The following is a 19,121-nucleotide window of genomic DNA, read 5'->3' as shown; positions in this document are numbered from 1 at the left end:
TTAATCGCGTTACGTTGTGCAAATTGTATAAATTCTTCTACTCCTCTTTCGTACTCCTCACTTATACGAACAAAATTCATCCAATTTCTATCCATATTATATATTCTGGAATAATTAGAATTTTTATATCAGTGTTCTATCTCACGTGTTTGCCGAGGGTCGAACACCCCCGGACTCAATACCAGAACGTATTATTGCTAAATATAACATATAAAGTAACAACTAACTACTAAATAATATAAATTACATAATACATGAAAAAACATACAAATTCAAATTATAAATTATAATAATATAAATTTTGAAAAATACAAATTATAATACATAAAAAACATACAAATTCGAAATATAATAAATACTAAATAATATAAAATTTAAAATACACAATAAATTATAATACATAAAACAAAATAAAAAAAATGCAAAAAGAAAAATTAAAAAATTTAAAAACCAACCTTGTGGGTGAACCAAGTTGTTGGTGAAGAGTGGAAGGGGAGAAAGAGGAACATCGGCAATGGCGGCGGCGGCGGAGCAGCGAGTGAGAGACAATGGAACAGTACTGCCTTCGACCAACAATGGAAAGAAAAACGAAAGCCATTAAAAATGAAAGCCATGGAAAGATTGAAAGGAAGAAAGTGAAACCTTGGAATGGTATAACGTACCTTCGATCAATACAGCAATGAAGTTCGCAAACGAGAGAAAAACGAAGAAGATGAGCGCAAACGAAAGAAACTACGAAACTATTGAGACACGTAAAATTTTTAGGGTAAAAAGAATTTACAAATGCGGCTAAACGTAAAAATCGCATTTGTAAATAAGCTTTTTGATTTATAAATGCAGCTATTTGAATAACCGCATTTATAAATCAAGCGCTTTGATTTACAAATGCGGTTATTCAAATAGCCGCATTTATAAATCAAATTAATTTTAAAAATATCACCGCGTTTTTTCCAAATGCGTTTAAGCGCTGAGCCGCATTAAATAATTTAATGGAGCGCTCTTATTTTTGTACTAGTGCAATCAGAACCCTCACCAGAAACTGGATCAAAAATCCTCACTACAAACTGGATCAATTGATCACAACTTCCTTAGTTAAAAGAGTTTAAAGAAAGAAAGAGTTTTAAAAATGAATAAATAGTTTAAAAAATTAATTTATATTTTTAAACATAACTTAAAATTTTAACATTTATTATTTTAAAATCATCCCTTCTAATATACTTACAAGACTTGTCATCAATATATAGAATATACTTATGTTTTTTAATATTTCACATTTAATTTTAAATTATAACAATTATATCATATTTAAATTTATGTTTAAAAATATTTTCATACTATGTTATATTACCAAAAAAACATTTGTTCTTTAATTAATACCTCTTAAAACTTGTTTTCCTTTAAAAAATTCATTATTTTTTTATTCAAAAATATTAATAATTTGTTAGGGAAAAAATGCATTTAAGTTTAAAATCTATTTTTTTATAATTATTAGTATCTACATTCTATTATCTTTAATTTTAAATTAATTGTTTTTACGATAACTTGTAAACAATCTTTAATCATTATAATATTATTTTCAGCTCATATCACATGTTATTTGTATTAGTTTATTGGTTAAAAGAATAAATAGTTATTTTAATTAATATAATTACATATAGAAAGATAGTTGACTCATACATATGGAGATAAGAATTCTGATTTCTTTCGGAATAGGAAGACAAGTAATTATAATACAAAAATATTAAAATATTAAATATGTCATTACATACCTATTTTCATGTATGTTTTATTTGCCTTGTTTGAAAGGTTAAAATACACATGATAGTTTTTCCAATCATTTCTTGTGGAAACTAGTCTTTAGACATTACAGGTTAATTAATTTAAAAATCAATTTATATTTTATTATAAATATTTAATGCATTGTTTATATATATATATATATATATATATATATATATATATATATATATATAAAAGCAATCCTCTTGACACAATATTAATTTTAGCTTTTTCTTGTATAAAAATAAGGTAACTTGTAAATAATCGTTTTTATCTCTATGTAATATAATAAGTATGACATAATTTTTATTTATTATTTTTTAATTACATATATTTTGCTAGAATACATGACATTATAATATTTTATAACTAATTAATAACTAATTAAAGAATTGTTCATGTTTAGGAAATTGTATCAACTCAAATGGAGGACTTTTTTCTTTCCATTGCAACAAAGATTGTAGAATATGCAGTATTTCCAATTTTAGACCATGCTCAATACTTGTGTTGTTTCCACAACTTTGCTTCGAATCTTCCAAATGTCAAAGAACAACTGGAATTGACTCGAGAGAGTGTGAATAAGCGAATTAGAGAAATCACTAATAAGACTGAAAAAATTGAGCCACCTGTAGAGAAGTGGTTGAAAGATGTTGAGAGAGTCTTAGAGGAAGTGAGACTACTAGAACAGAGAATATTGAATGTAAACAAGAGCTATTTGAGAAGGCAATGTCAATATTCTCTTGCAAAAGAAATAGCAAGAAAAACAACTAAAATGATTCAGCTTAATCGTGATAGCAAGTTTGAACCGTTTTCTACGATTATTGAACTTCCAGGCATGAAGTACTATTCTTCCAATGATTTTGTTATGTTCCAATCTGCAGAAGCATCGTACAACGAGCTTCTAGAAACATTAAAGAATAAAAGTGCTTCTGTGATTGGGTTAGTTGGATTAGGAGGCTCAGGGAAAACTACTTTGGCAAAAGAAGTGGGTAAAAAGGCTGAAGAGATGAAACTCTTTGAGAAGGTTATCATGGTAACGGTGTCTCAAACACCAAATATCACAAGTATCCAAGATCAGATTGTTGACCAATTGAGTTTCAAGTTAAAGGAAGCATCAGATATAGGTAAAGCAAAAAGACTATCAGAGAGATTAAGGAAAGGTACAACTCTTTTAATCTTGGATGATGTATGGGAAAAGCTAAACTTTGAAGCTTTAGGTATTCCATTTGATGAAAGCTGCGAGACTTGTTGTGTACTCCTAACAACTCGAAATATGGAAATATGCAATTTTATGCAATGCCAAAGTATAATTAAACTTGATCTCTTAACTGAAAATGAAGCATTGACTTTGTTCAAAAAATATGCAAATATAACTGATGTCTCCTCATAAGCTTTGAAAGGTGTGGCAAGAAAAATTATTAATGAATGTAAGGGATTGCCCATTGCAATTGTGACAATCGCAAGCACGCTAAAGGGGAAAACTATTGAAGGTTTTAAGTTAGCATTGTCAAGGCTAGAAAATTCTAAGCCACTAGATGTTCCAAAAGGTTTAACAAGTCCTTATGTTTGTCTTGAATTAAGTTACAAGAATTTGACAAACCAATTGGCTCAATCTTTACTATTGTTGTGTTCTATGTTTCCAGAGGATTATGAAATAGATTTGGAAGAGGATTTCACACAGTTGGGATGTTTGGATCAATGGAGGATGCAAGGAGAGAGATGCATGAAGCCATTGACATTCTGAAGAGTTGTTTTTTGTTAATGCAAGCAGGAACAAAAGAAAATGTAAAAATGCATGATTTGGTTCGTGATGTAGCCTTGTGGATTGCGTCTAAAAGTGGTCAAGCGATTTTTACAGGTACTGAAGTGGATCCAAGTGTGTTGGCAAATGATGAAATCATGAAAGATAAGCAAGCAATAGCCTTATGGAATAATGTCTGGAAAAGTGCTTTTCTCGATTATAGAATAAATTGTCCGACTCTTGAAATTCTCTTGCTTTATTCTAAAGGTCGCATAAAAGTATCAGATATGAGTCCTCAAAGTTGGGAAAAGATTAAAACCTTAGCAATCAAAAGTATAAATAGTTACCATGAGAAATTGTCTTTGCCAGAATCACTGAAGTCGTTAAAAAATCTTCGAACACTGTGCTTGAGAGGTCATAATTTAAGTGACATATCTTTTGTGGAAAGACTGCAAGCACTTGAGATTCTGGACTTGCGTGACTCTAATTTTGAAAAACTTCCTGTTGGGATTGTAGAATTAAAGAAGTTGAAGATTCTGGATTTGTACAGATGTAGGATTAAGGAAAGAAATGTTGAATCTTACAAAGTTGTAGAAAAGTGTTTGCAGTTAGAGGAATTGTATTTGTACTTGATCGATTTAGAAAAATGCTCTGCACATGATGTCTCTTTCTCCAAATTACAAAGGTATGTTATAACAAACACCAATTATAGTGAGGAGTTGGTTGGTACAATTATGAAAAAATACGCACAGTCTAGAAGCTTATTAATACAAAACTTTGATGTTGCTGCTCAAAATTTTATATCACTACCAATGAAGGATCTCTTCATGAGAGCAGAGTTTCTTCTTCTGAAGGACCTTGGGGGAGATTATAAAAATATAATCCCATCCATGGATCCACAAGGCATGAATCACTTGACTGCCCTAGAACTCCGATTGTGTAAAAGGATAGAATGCCTAGTTGATAACACTAGCAATACCAACAACAATATTGATTTTCTTCAACCTGAATTTGTATTCCTTAAACTTGTTTACTTAAAGTTGGAAAGTTTACATAACCTTGGAGAGGTGTTTTGTGATCCCTCTTCTCGATGTTCCCTCGAAAATTTAGAAGAGTTCTTGATAGAAGATTGTAGTAATTTGAAGAGCATCTCCTTTCCAAGGAAGTCTAAGCTATGCAATCTGAAGGTGCTTTCAATATCTGATTGTCCTATGCTAACTTCTCTCTTTGTGCCATCCGGTTTCCAATCTCTAGTGTTGTTAGAGAAACTAACAATAATTAACTGCAACGCCTTGAGGCACATAATAGATGAAGTGGAAGAAGGGAACGATGTTCTTTCAAGCACCTCAAGTCATTCATATTTGACACTCCAAAAATTAAGGATTCTTCGAATTAAAAGTTGCAACAATTTGGAGTATACATTCTCTGTGTTTTTAGCCGTAAGGCTAGTAAGTTTGGAATATGAGTATTTATTCGAACATGAGGTTGAAGTATGCATTTGGCAGTGAAAAGGAACGTAATAATGCAGTGTATCCGAGTGAAAAATTCTTTTCTAATTTGGATACTCTACATTTGTGCAAGTTACCAAATGTGATTGAAATTTGGCCTGAATATTCTCGTCCACATTTCCCCACTCTTAAAAACTTATTTTGCATGGATTGTCCCAAATTGCTTGACTCCACATTTAAGACGGCGACTGCTTCAAATCTCCAACAAAAAAACAACTTCAATGGTAATATATTATTATTATTTATTATTTCACTAAATTGATTAAAAATAATGAGTTTTAAAGATAAATTGACCTTTTACATAGATTATTAGGAATGAGTGTAGTTTCTTCAATGTTGTTGTTTAAATGCATTAAGAATAACAATCATATCGCACTAGTTTTTTATCATTACTTTTATTCTGATAATTATTTATATTCGTATTGTGCTTGAGTTGAAAAATATATTTATAAATAATCATAATTATATGAAATGGATATTTTTTTATCTAGTCTACTAAACAAGTATTTATCAAATTAATCAATTATATTTTAATGAATTGTATTCATAGCTGCTGTACTGATGGGTTTTTTTTTTCCGATTAGTATTCTAATTTTTTTTATAGGTTTTTTAAATAATGAGTTTTGATCTAGTTTTTTATTTTTATTTTTCAATATATTTTAGGTCTTCTTTCTCACATTAATTTTATTGAAAAGTAATATTTTTTTTTCAAAGATGAATACATGTAAATAATAAAAAAAAATCATACTTTAATTACAAGTGATCCATACACTACAAGAAAATCAAAACCAATTTTCAGACACCAAAATAATTAGTTGCAATAGTAGAAACTAAACAAAAATTAGTTTCTATTATTGGTAAATAGTTTTTAAATTAGTATCTAATTAGCTACCAAAGTTTTCACTACCAATTATTTAGATTCTAAATTTGGTAGCAAAAACTTTGGTTGCTAATTAAATATTAATTTAAAAACCAATAATAAAAACTAATTTAGAAACAAAAAATTTATTTATTTTTTAAAATGGTCTCTAGTTTAGTTATTATAGTAATTAATTATTATTTTTTTCTAAAATTAATTTTTATTTTATGATTTTCTTGTAGTGATATAAGATTTTTGAAGTGTGGTGTATAGTGTGATATTTGATGTACGTTAGTTAGATTGATGATATAATGATTGAAATATATGCACTCAGCCCTTTATTTAGCCAAAATATTACAAATTAAGTCTATATAGAAATTCCATGATTTTGTATTTATCTTTTTCATTGCATGTATAAAAGAATATAGTTATTTTCTTTTCTTTTTACTGAGAAACAAATGTTATTTGCTATTTTTAATGATGAAGGAATGTTAGATTGTTTATTAAAAATTGAAAAGACGTTTTCTTACCCTTTAAAAATTGAAGGTCACTGCTAGCAAATCAATTCCGCAGAACTCAATACTTTCGTATGATCGTATGAAGTCATTAACATAGTTAGTTAAATAAAATTAAGAGAAAAAAATTTTCACCATATTTTACTAAATGTGCAATTTTATTCATAATTTTTTTTCAAAAACAATTTTACTGATTTTAATTACCGATAACTTTATTCAATTTTGAATTTTGAAATGTGTATTTAAACATAACTTTGTCGAATTAAGTGTGCTTAGCTTAGATAACTTGAAAGCTAAATTAATCAATATTACGATATCAACGAAGCAATCAACATTAAGTGAATAGTGAAGATAATTTTGTGTATAAAGGAGAATGAAGTGTAAAACGTAAGATATTAAGAATGAATTATGTTGTGTATACAGGAGAATCAAATATCATGCTTGAGTACCAACACATTCAACCAACTTAAATGCCTTTATTTGTCTGATCATAGAGTAAAAGGTTTGTTCCAATTCCAAATGGGAGAAGAAGGGGGCAGTGGAGAACTTCTTCCTCTAAACTTGGATATAACTCGTCTACACTTGGAGAATCTACCTGAGCTCAACTTCATATGGAAGGGCCCCACAGGTTTTCTAAGCCTCCAAAAGCTTATACCATATTCACATAAATGGATGTCCAAAACTGAAAACCATCTTCTCCATCACTGTTGTTACAAGTTTACCAATGCTGAGATTTCTGATTATAGATAACTGTGATGAATTGGAACAAATATTTGATTTAGGTGATGCACCACAACTCCAAACCCTGGATTCTTCCCAACAACTTTGCTTCCCAAAACTCAGAAACATTGAAGTTAAAAACTGCAATAAGTTGAAATATCTTTTTTATAATCTATTGGCTAGTCATTTTCCCAGTCTGTTTATTTTGAAAATAGAAGAGTGTTTTCAGTTACACAAGGCTTTTGGTTTTGAAAATGAAGCTGATGATGGTGGTGAAGAAGAGACGGCTAAAAAGGGGGAACGAGTACTACTACAGAAACTGAAACATATAAAACTCAGAAATTTGCCAAACTTCGAAGAGATTCACCACGAATTTAAGTTAAAAGAAAATCTTTACAGTCATATGATGGTGGAATGTCCTAAGTATTCTCCAAGTTTATATCTAGATCCAGGTAAAATTCACATGTCCTTTTTCTAGACACAATTACAATGTCTTTGGATTATGATGTTGTTAAGTCAAATATTATTCTATCAGATATGTAAATAGAAGGCTACAATTAAGCAATGCCTCAAGTTATTACCCAACTCATCTCCATGCGCGACAATAAATTGATCAGGTAAGTTCTTTTTGCTACTTTAGAAAGAGGATCAGGTGAGGATCAGGTGGATAATATAACCTCTTTTACTCAGTGATAAAAAGAGGTAGTGCTGCTTACATATGTGTTGTATAAATATGGAAGTTTGACTCGTGTGAAATTGTTTACTTTATAGAAGTTAATACACTTACTTTCATATTTTCTTTTCCTGTATGCCTCATGATTTTCTAAATTTTAGTGCAAATACATAAAAAAAAATGTAATTGACAGTATTTTTTTCCTCTGCATATTTTGAAGTTCTTCAAATAAAATAAAAACATTTTTTAAATAACTAATGCTAACTCGTTGGTCCCACTAGTCTATGACACTCATTATGGAGAAGGAGCATAATATTAAAACATTGATACCATATAATTATTTTGTAGGGAGACAATTGCTGGAGGGAAGCATAGTGTTGTGACGAGTTGGGGTGTGGGATAATATTGAAATTTGTATATAAATAATCAATAACAGAAAGTAAGTTCTTTCTGTTAAATATTTATCTGTGTGAGTGTTTATTTTCTTGTTTTAGGATTCAAGAACTTGATAGGAAATTTGTGATATTGTGAGATGTCTAAGTCTTATGTCGTGTATCGTGTAATATGAAACACTCGGTGCTATATTTAAGTGTTTAAGTGTTTGATTCTTTTCTCTTTGAATTAATCTTTTAGAGTGATATTTATTAATGATATTTATATCATTAGAGCTAGTTAACAAATCCATGTAAGAACTAAGGAAGAAGAATTTGAAATCCTGATTGGTACTTAAAAAGTACCTGGAATGCACCATCATAAACAAATCTCTGTAGCTATTACAAAATTGATTAATTATAACTAACTACATTTTTAGTAAGAGCTAGCAGAAGCCCAAAGAAAACTGATACTGCTACATTACCAATAACATTCTAAGAGAATTCCAAATTTTAACTCTGCAGATCTCATTTTTTCCCAAGTACATGAAATCAAGAAAATATCTTATTACATTTACATGTTTGAATTTGAATTCTAAAATTGTAGTACCTTACCTGCTCTCTCCTTTTCTCATCATCTTCTCTCACAGAACTCATTTGTAATGCATTACTCCTGGTTGCATTCCCTATTGAATTCACAGAACTGGGTTCATCATTCTTCAAATCTCAAAACAAAGGCTTCTTCTATACAAGCACCAACCTCTTCCTTTCTCTCTTATTTTTAGAACTGAGTTATATTTTAGATTTGTAATCAATAATGTCAATTATAATAAAAACTAAATTTTAATTATTTATAATTTTTATAGAATTATTGAACATAAATTTACAAATAAATATAAAATATAAAAAATATGTGGGTAAACAAGATAATATTTAAAATAAATTATTATTAATTAGAGATCAATATAGTAATGGTCATTTAGTCTTTAAACATATGATTACTAAATTAATTTTTGTATTAATGATCACTAAATTGCTTTTTTTTATATATATATTTATTAAATTAATTTTTATATAATTATATAATATGGTAACTAAATTGATTTTTATATAATAATAACTAAATTGGTTTATAAATTAGAAGAACTCTTCCTCTCTTATAAGAGAGGGAGTTATATTTTAGATTTGTAATCAATAATTTTAATTATAATAAAAACTAAATTTTAATTATTGATAATTTTTTTTAGAATTATTGAACATAAATTTACAAATAAATATAAAATATAAAAAATAATGGTCAATAAATTACTTTTAATATATATATATATATATTAAATTAGTTTTTATATAATATAATATGGTAATTAAATTAATTTTTAATAATTGGTTACTAAATGGTTTTTATATAATGGAAACTAAATTGATTTGTGAATTACAATCTAAATTGGTTTTTTAACATTGGTTATCAAACACTACAAGAAAATCATCAAATAGAAATCAATTTTTAGAAACCAAAATAATTAGTTGCAATAGTAACTAAATTAGAGACCATTTTAGAAACTAAAACAAAAATTGGTTTCTAAATTAGTTTCTATTATTTTCTATTATAGTTAAATAGTTTCTAAATTGGTATCTAATTAGCAACCAATGTTTTATCTACCAATTATTTAGTTTCTAAATTTAGTCTCTAAAACCTTGGTTGCTAATTAGAGACCAATTTAGAAACTATTTAACCATAATAGAAAATATTAGAAACTAATTTAGAAACCAATTTTTGTTTTAGTTTCCAAAATGGTCTCTAATTTAGTTACTATTGTAACTAATTATTTTGGTCTCTAAAAATTGGTTTCTATTTCATCATTTTCTTGTAGTGAAAGTTTACTTACTTATTACGGTTAGATTTTAAATTAGTTTCTAATTAAACTAATATCTAATTTTATTATTTTAGAGGTTAATAATTTAATTTTTAAAATTAAATTTTTAGTGATATTTTTAAAAGATTGAAATATTTTATAAAAACTAATTTAAATAAAATATATTAAGCAATCTTTAACCTCAGAGAAAAACTAAGAACATCTTTTGAATAAGCTGTCATAAAACATTACCAACATAGTTATAACATTAGTCTCTTTGTACTTGAAACCAAATTGGAGCCAGAAATAAGAAAAGAAAACTTATACAGGAAATACAGAAAATTAGATGATAGAAGTTTAAATATACCAGAAAGGTGATCCCTTAGGGTTCCATTTGTCATATATTCATAGACTAACATCTGTAAGCACAAAGAAACAAACCAAACAGAACACATAAACTAGTCAGAAAAGGACTTAAGATTTAAGGGAGAAATAGAACCAAAATATTTTCAGAGGAGAATATGAATTTGGATTCCCTAACTTCCCTAGCCATAATTCATTGAAAGATACGTCCCAAGATCAATTAAGGAAGATCATGTATTCAATATTAGTATTAACTTCAACAAAATCACAAGTGAATTTAGCTTTAGCTTGATGAGTAAAAGATAACATTCCGATAAACATTGATATTATAAGGTATAAACATTGATATTATGAGGTAGAAGATCATAAAAAATATAACTTTAGCACAATGATCAAGTTTCTTTTTATTAGTAGTGATAGTAGACATACAACATAAACATCTAAACCAGTCAATGCTAATGATATTTTATTGTTCGTTAAACTCTTAAACTAGATAAGAGTATGTATAAAAGTTCATTTTATTTTATTAATATATTACTGATAAAAAAATGACATTTTATATCACTTGTATATGAACTTTAGTATTAATACTAAATGTTAATGCACAAATACATAAGCTAAATGACCGTTTTGATCTTTATTTAGTTTACTCAATTTACGCAATTCTATTATTAAAAAGTTCGATTTAGTTAATTAATTGGGTAAAAGAAGTTGACTCGTTGATTTTTCAAAATGTTGCAGTACTTTTTTTTTTTACGTTAATTTTATAAAATTAACGTTGCTGGCTTTATGATTTTTAACGATCCTAAATTATTGCAATAATGTGATTCAATCACAGTCATTATTGTAGCAAGTTTTAACTTTACATAATTTCCTAAAGTTACTGACAAGAACTATTATCGGTGACAGTGTTTAAAGATTTAATATTATGTCCACTGAACTGAATAAAATTAAATAAATAAAACAGAGCATTTCCTCCAACCCTTAAATAAAAACAAATACATCAGTCCTCAAACCCTTATTAAAAAAACAAATGCACCAGCCCTGTTACACAAAAACAAGTCCGTGTAAGAGTTACCCCCAAAAAATTTTACAGGGATTCTCTTCCAAAACAGCAAACCCTACTAAAAATTATAATCATCAGCATCAACATTTATTTTCCATGGTGCCACTTCCTAAAGACCTCTCTAAATAAAATCTGGCATGATAGATGCCCTCCACATTACAATGATGCTACCATTATGAAGTTTTACATTCTCCTTGTTCTACATAAAAATGGTGCATCACACATGCAGCGAAACAGCTTATATGGCTTACAAAGATTCCTAAAATCTCATACCCAGCTTTCTCAAAAATTAAACATTGTTGGTAATAGCATCGGTTATACGTGTTGCAGTGATTGACCTTCCACGGATACTATTTACTTTACCATTTTAATGAAAATGACTTGATTCTTTTGCTTCCAAAACTCTCTCATCACTGTTGTTCAAATGTAGAGATAAAAAGTAATTAGTCTTTGTATTAACTAAATTAGATATTATTTTAGAGAGTAAAAAGTTATTGTTATCTAAAGTGGTTTTTATTATTAATACAAATTTATAAAATAGTTTTTAAATTGGTATTTAAGTTAGCTACCAAGATTTAAACTACTAATGTTTTAGATTATAAATTAGTCTTCTATAGACTAATTTACAATATAAAGTAATAAATAGTTAAAACCTTGATAGCTAGTGATTAGATACCAATTTATAAATTATATTATGAATATTTATTAATAATAGAAACTATTTTAAATATCAATAATTTTTTTAGTGTATAAAATGGTATCTAGTTTAGTTGAATAGTAACTAATTATTTTTTGTTTCTAAAATTAGTTTTTATTTAATGATTTTCTTGTAATACAAGAAAATCGTTAAATAAAAATTAATTTTAAAAACAAAAAATAATTAATTGTTATATTGACTACCTTAGTTATTATTTTAAAAATTAAAAATATTATTAGTATGTAAAGTAATTTTTATTATTAATAAAATTTATAAACTGATTTTTAAATTAATATTTAATTAATTAGCTACTAAGTTTTTAGCTAGTAATAAATTTAGATTATAAAGTTGGTAAATTTGGAAAATTGTGACACGGTTCTTTTTCATTTCAAACATTGTTTGTGTTTTATTTATTTATTTATTCGCTTATAATGAGTTTAAGTTAGAATTATTAATAATTGATGTCATTTAAAAGTAATGAAACATTTTGTCCTGATTTCTTGTATATTCGTAACTTGTGCAGAGGTGAAAGCAGAAACACAACAAAATTGGAAAAAGAATTTGTTGTTATTGATAAAGTGAAGAAAAATTAAGGAATGAATTCTATGCCTTACTTGGAAACTGAGGAACTTCATGCTTCTTTTTTATCACTTCTCATTCTTTAAAATTGCATCTCCACACCATTCACTTCATATTTCTTCTTCTTCTTCTTCACATTCTATCTGCACAAATCTTCAGGTACGTTTCTCAATTCAAATCATCATTTTAGTTACATTTTGTTACTCTCATCATATTACTCCTATTTTACATCCATCTCAATCATACACTACAAGAAAATCATGAAATAGAAACCAATTTTTAGAGACCAAAATATATAGTTGCAATAGTAACTAAATTAGAGACCATTTTAAAAACTAAAACCAAATTTGGTTTCTAAATTAGTTTCTATTATTGTTAAATAGTTTCTAAATTGGTATCTAATTAGCAACCAATGTTTTTGATACCAAAAGTGTTAGAGATCTCACATCGACTAGAGATTAGAGTCTTTTATTGTATATAAGTGGGTGCAAACCTCAACCTTATGAACTGGTTGTATGAGATTGAGTTAGACTTAAAGTACCACTTTGTACTAATTTAAATTTAGATACTAATTTAGAAATTATTTAACAATAATACATTTTAGGCTTAATCTTGTTTTATACAAGTCTAGTTTCACTTGTTTATTTAGCCTAGTTAAATCTCTATCCTATCCATGATCTTTTACCTACCCATGATTTACATTTACATTAAGATACGTTCAAAGTTAATAACCGTTTATTTAATCTGATAATTAAGTCATATAAATAGGATCATAATATATTGTATACAATATTCATTATTCATTATATATAAAACAAGCAATCCTATTGACACTATTAATTTTAGTTTTTTCTTATATAAAAATAAGGTAACTTCTAACAATAATTGCTTTTATCTCTATGTAATAAGTATAACATAATTTTTATTTTTTTTAATTACATATTTTTTTCCTAGAATACATGACAATAATATTTTATAACTAATTAAAGAATGATGAACTCATTCATGCTTAGGAAACTATATCAACTCAAATGGAGGATTTTTTTCTTTCCATCGCAACAAAGATTGTAGAATATGCAGTATTTCCAATTTTAGACCATGCTAAATACTTGTGTTGTTTGCACAACTTTGCTTCGAATCTTCCAAATGTCAAAGAACAATTGGAATTGACTCGAGAGAGTGTGAATGAGCGAATTAGAGAAGCAACTAATAAGACTGAAAAAGTTGAATCGGTTGTTGAGAAGTGGCTAAAAGATGTTGAGAAAGTTTTAAATGAAGTACAATTGCTGGAAGAAAGAATATCGAATGTAAACAAGAGCTATTTGAGAAGGCAATGTCAATATTCTCTTGCAAAAGAAATAGCAAGAAAAACAACTAAAATGATTCAGCTTGATCGTAATAGCAAGTTTGAATCGTTTTCCATGATTACTGAACTTCCAGGCATGGAGTACTATTCTTCCAATGATTTCACTATGTTCAAATCTACAAAAGCATCATACAACAAGCTTCTAGAAGCATTAAAGAATAAAAGTGTTTTCATGATTGGGTTAGTTGGACTAGGAGGCTCAGGGAAAACTACTTTGGCAAAAGAAGTGGGTAAAAAGGCTGAAGAGATGAAACTCTTTGAGAAGGTTGTCATGGCAACGGTGTCTCAACCACCAAATATCATAAGTATCCAAGATCAAATTGCTGACCAATTGAGTTTGAAGATAAATGAAGTATCAGATATAGGTAGAGCAAAAAGACTATCAAAGAGATTAAGGGAAGGTACAACTCTTTTAATCTTGGATGATGTATGGGAAAAGCTAAACTTTGAAGCTTTAGGTATTCCATTTGATGAAAGCTGCAAGACTTGTTGCGTACTCCTAACAACTCGAAATAGGGAAATATGCAATCTTATGCGATGCCAAAGTATAATTAAACTTGATCTCTTAACTGACAATGAAGCATGGACTTTGTTCAGCAAATATGCAAATGTAACTGATGTCTCCTCAGAACCTTTGAATGGTGTGGCCAAAAAAATTATTAATGAATGTAAGGGATTGCCCATTGCAATTGTGACGGTCGCAAGCACGTTAAAGGGGAGAACTATTGAAGATTTTGAGTTAGCATTGTCAAGACTAGAAAATTCTAAACCACTAGATATTCCAAAAGGCTTAATAAGTCCTTATGTTTGTCTTGAATTAAGTTACAATAATTTGACAAACCAATTGGCTCAATCTTTATTATTGTTGTGTTCTATGTTTCCAGAGGATTATGAAATAGATTTGGAAGATTTATTTCGATTTGTAAGAGGATTTCACACAGTTGGGACGTTTGCCACAATGGAGAATGCAAGGAGAGAGATGCATGAAGCTATTGACATTCTGAAGAGTTGTTTTTTGTTAATGCAAGCCAGAACAAAAGAAAATGTAAAAATGCATGATTTGGTTCGTGATGTAGCCTTGTGGATTGCATCTAAAAGTGGTCAAGCAATTTTCACAGGTACAGAAGTGGATCCAAGTGTGTTGGCAGATGATGAAATCATGAAAGATAAGCAAGCAATAGCCTTATGGCCTAATGTGACAGGAAATGATTTTCTCGATTATAGAATAAATTGTTCGACACTTGAAATTCTCTTGCTTTATTCTAAAGGTCGCATTAAAGTGTCAGATACGGCTCCTAAAAGTTGGGAAAATGTTAAAACCTTAGCAATCAAAAGTTTAAATCGGCAAAGTAAAGTTTTGTCTTTGCCAGAGTCATTGAAGTCAGCAAAAAATCTTCGAACATTGTCCTTGAGAAAACATGATTTAGGTGACATATCTTTTGTGGAAGGACTGCAAGCACTTGAGATTCTTGACTTGCGTGACTCTAAATTTGAAAAAATTCCTGTTGGGATTGTTGAATTAAAGAAGTTGAAGATTCTGGATTTGTACAGATGTACGATTAAGGAAAGGAATGTTGAACCTTACAAAGTTGTAGGAAAGTGTTTGCAGTTAGAGGAATTGTATTTGTACTTGATCAATTTAGTAGACTACTTTCCACATGACGTCTCTTTTTCCAAATTACAGAGGTATGTTATAACAAACACCAATTATATGGATGTGTTCGATAATACTACAATTATGAAAAAATACGCAAAGTCTAGAAGCTTATTAATAGACAAGTTTGATGTTGCTGCTCAAAATTTTGTATCACTACCAATCAAGGATCTCTTTCTGAGAGCAGAGTTCCTTCATCTGGAGGACCTTAAGGGAAATTTTAAAAATATAATCCCATCCATGGATCCACAAGGCATGAATCACTTGACTGCCCTAAGACTCAAAAATTGCAAAAAGATAGAATGTCTCGTTGATAGCACTATGAATACCAGCAACAGTGTATTCTCTAAACTTGTTTACCTAAGTTTGGAAAGCTTATGTAGCCTTCAAGAGGTTTTTTGTGATCCCTCTTCGCGATGTTTCCTCGAAAATTTAGGAAAGCTCTTGATACAAAATTGTAGTAAATTGAAGAGTATATCTTTTCTAAGGAAGTCTAAGTTATGCAATCTGAAGGTCCTTTGAATATCAGAATGTCCTCTGTTAACTTCTCTCTTCGTGCCATCCAGTGTCCAATCTCTAGTGTTGTTAGAGGAACTAACAATATCTTCCTGCAGCGCATTGAGGCACATAACAGAAGAAGTGGAAGAAAGCAACAATGTTCTTTCAAGCCCTCAAAGTCCTTCATCTTTGACACTCCAAAAATTAAGGATTCTTCGTATTGAAAAGTGCAACAATTTGGAGTATATATTCTCTATGTGTTTAGCCGTAAGGCTAGTAAGTTTGGAAATTGTGAATATATATGAGAACAGGGGGTTGAAATATGTATTTGGCAGTGAAAAAGAACGTAATATTGCAGTGTACCCGAGTTTTCAACAGACTGATACCAAAGTTTTTTCTAATTTGGATACTCTATATTTGACGCACTTACCAAATGTAATTGACATTTGGCCGGAATATTATCGTTCACATCTTCCAAATGTTAAAAGGTTAGCTTGCGTTGGTTGTCCGAAATTGCTTGACTCTTCCATATTTGAGATGGTGACTGCTTCAAATCTCCAGCAAAATTCAACTTCAATGGTAATATATTATTATTTATTATTTCATTAAATTGATTAATAATAATGAGTTTTAAACATAAATTGACCTTTTACAGGGATTATTAGGAATGAGTGTAGTTTCTCCAATGTTGTTGTTTAAATGCATTATGTTTGAGTTTAGTTTCTCCACTAAAAGGGTTGCGACAAACCCATAGGAACAGAAAAAAACCCAGCAAGATCAGGTCCAAGAATGCAACCAAGCAAAAGCCTCTTGCATTGTGTTTGAGTTGAAAAATATATTTATAAATAATCATAATTATATGAAATGGATAATCTTTTTATCTAGCCTAATAAACAAGTATTTATCATTTTAATCAATTATATTTTAATGAATTGTATGCAGACCCACTGATGATCGTTTTTTTTTTCGATTACTATTGTAATTTTTTTATAGGTTATTTAAATAATGAGTTTTGATCTAGTTTTTTGTTTTTATTTTTCAATACATTTTAGGTATGCTTACTCACATTAAGTTTATTGAAAAATAATATATATTCTTTCCAAAGATGCAATACATGTAAATAAAAAAAATGATATTGTAATTAGAAGTGATAGATATAAGATTTTGAAGTGCGGTATATAGTGTGATTTTTGAAGTACGTTAGATTGATGATTTAAGATTGAAATATATAAAGGAGAATGAAGTGTAAAATGTAAGATATTAAGAATGAATTATGTTGTGTATACAGGAGAATGAAATAGCATGGTTCATTACCAACACATTCAACCAATTGGATTATCTATTGTTTCCACTCCAACTTGAAAAGCTTTGCTTGTGTGATCTTAGAGTAAAAGGTATCTTCCAATTCCAAATGGGAGAAGAAGGGGGCAGTGGAGAACTACTTCCTTTAAACTTGGATATAACTTATCTTGAATTGGGGAATCTACCTGAGCTGAACTTCATATGGAAGGGTCCCACAGGTTTTCTAAGCCTCCAAAACCTTGCAATTGTTTCCATATATGAATGTCCAAAATTAAAAACCATCTTCGCCATCACTGTTGCTACAAGTTTACCAATCCTAAAAGAACTGTATATACAGAAATGTGATGAATTGGAACAAATATTTGATTTAGGTGATGCACAACAACTCCAAACCCAACAACTCTGCTTCCCAAAACTCGTTTACATTGTAGTTGAAGGGTGCAATAAGTTGAAATATCTTTTTTATAATCTATCGGCTAGTCACTTTACAAGTCTGGAATTTTTGAGAATAGAAGAGTGCTCTCAATTACACAAGGTTTTTGGTTTTCAACAAGAAGCTGATGACGGCGGTGAAGAAGAGACGGGTAAAAAGGGAGAACAAGTACTACTACAGATACTGACATATATTGAACTAAAAAATTTGCCAAACTTCGAACAGATTCACTACGGATTTAAGTTAAAAGAAGATGTCGAAAATATCATAGAGGAATGTCCTAAGTATTCTCCAAGTTTATATCTACATCCAGGTAAAATTCACATGTCCTTTTTCTAGACACAATTATAATGTCTTTAGATTATGATGTTGTTAAGTGAAATATTATAGATATGTAAATAGAAGGCTACAATTAAGCATGTAGAGTTAAGTATGGGAAGTGATAAAGTGTGGTATTGCATGAAATTATCACCCAACTAATCTCCATCTGCTACAATTAATCAGATAATCTTTTGCTTTTTATTGGTATAATTATCTTATTCGTACTTGACACTTTACACTTCAAGTACTATTTATATGATAGATAAATAATAGAGAGAAAGAGAAGTGAAATTGGGTGTTGAAGTGAAATATGAGGTGTCAAGTTACAATAGATTGAGAGATTAGTGTAGTGAAAAACTTATTGGAAATTAGCGTTTTTTAATTGCAAATCAGTTAACGTTGACCAGCACTCCTTTGGAGGTTTTGTCCTGTTGGAGAATCTCGAGCATGAAAGAGGAGACGGGAACGGCACTGTCGTAGAGGAAGGGGGACCAGACGGCGGTGGTGAGGGAGACTTGTTGGCCGCAATAGGAGGCGTAGGCCTCGAGTTTGGTGTAGGATGCGGTGGTTGGGATTGAAGGCGGAGAGGGTGACCTGCATGGTGAGGGTTAGAGTATTGGGGTGGGGGCGGTGGGGGAGGGGATGGCAACGCTGGAGGAGAGGTTGAATGCGTAGACAGTGACGTCTTGGAGGATGAAATGGGGAATATTCTCATCAGGGTGAATCCAAAACACACCTCTGTATATTCATCCTTAGTTACCAACCAATCCACACTCATTCCCATCCAACCATGACCAAGGACTATGGCCACCACCATCACAAG

The 19,121-nt window shown here is 29.5% G+C and overlaps 1 protein-coding gene and 1 pseudogene across 1 annotated transcript; both read left to right on the top strand.

Annotated features, from left to right (window-relative positions):
• The first annotated feature begins 2,192 nt into the window (after positions 1–2,192).
• LOC137825599 (probable disease resistance protein At1g61300) lies at positions 2,193–7,888 on the top strand (annotated as a pseudogene).
• Positions 7,889–13,400: 5,512 nt separating this feature from the next.
• Positions 13,401–18,885, top strand: LOC137827053 (disease resistance protein At4g27190-like). The gene is made up of 2 exons (XM_068633261.1): positions 13,401–16,821; positions 17,531–18,885. Exon 1 carries the CDS (start codon positions 13,756–13,758, stop codon positions 16,264–16,266), a length of 2,511 nt encoding a protein of 836 aa, XP_068489362.1. The 5' UTR covers positions 13,401–13,755; the 3' UTR covers positions 16,267–16,821; positions 17,531–18,885.
• The last annotated feature ends 236 nt before the right edge of the window (positions 18,886–19,121 follow it).

This window comes from Phaseolus vulgaris, chromosome 8, assembly GCF_000499845.2.
Source record: "Phaseolus vulgaris cultivar G19833 chromosome 8, P. vulgaris v2.0, whole genome shotgun sequence".
NCBI classification, from domain to species: domain Eukaryota; kingdom Viridiplantae; phylum Streptophyta; class Magnoliopsida; order Fabales; family Fabaceae; genus Phaseolus; species Phaseolus vulgaris.
The sequence above is the reverse complement of the archived record's forward strand: the minus strand, read 5'-3'. Positions and strand labels throughout refer to the sequence as shown.

What these genes read in the sequence shown, in the direction of transcription:
- LOC137827053 (XM_068633261.1), top strand. Translation starts at nt 13,756, where the DNA reads ATGGAGGATTTTTTTCTTTCCATCGCAACAAAGATTGTAGAATATGCA.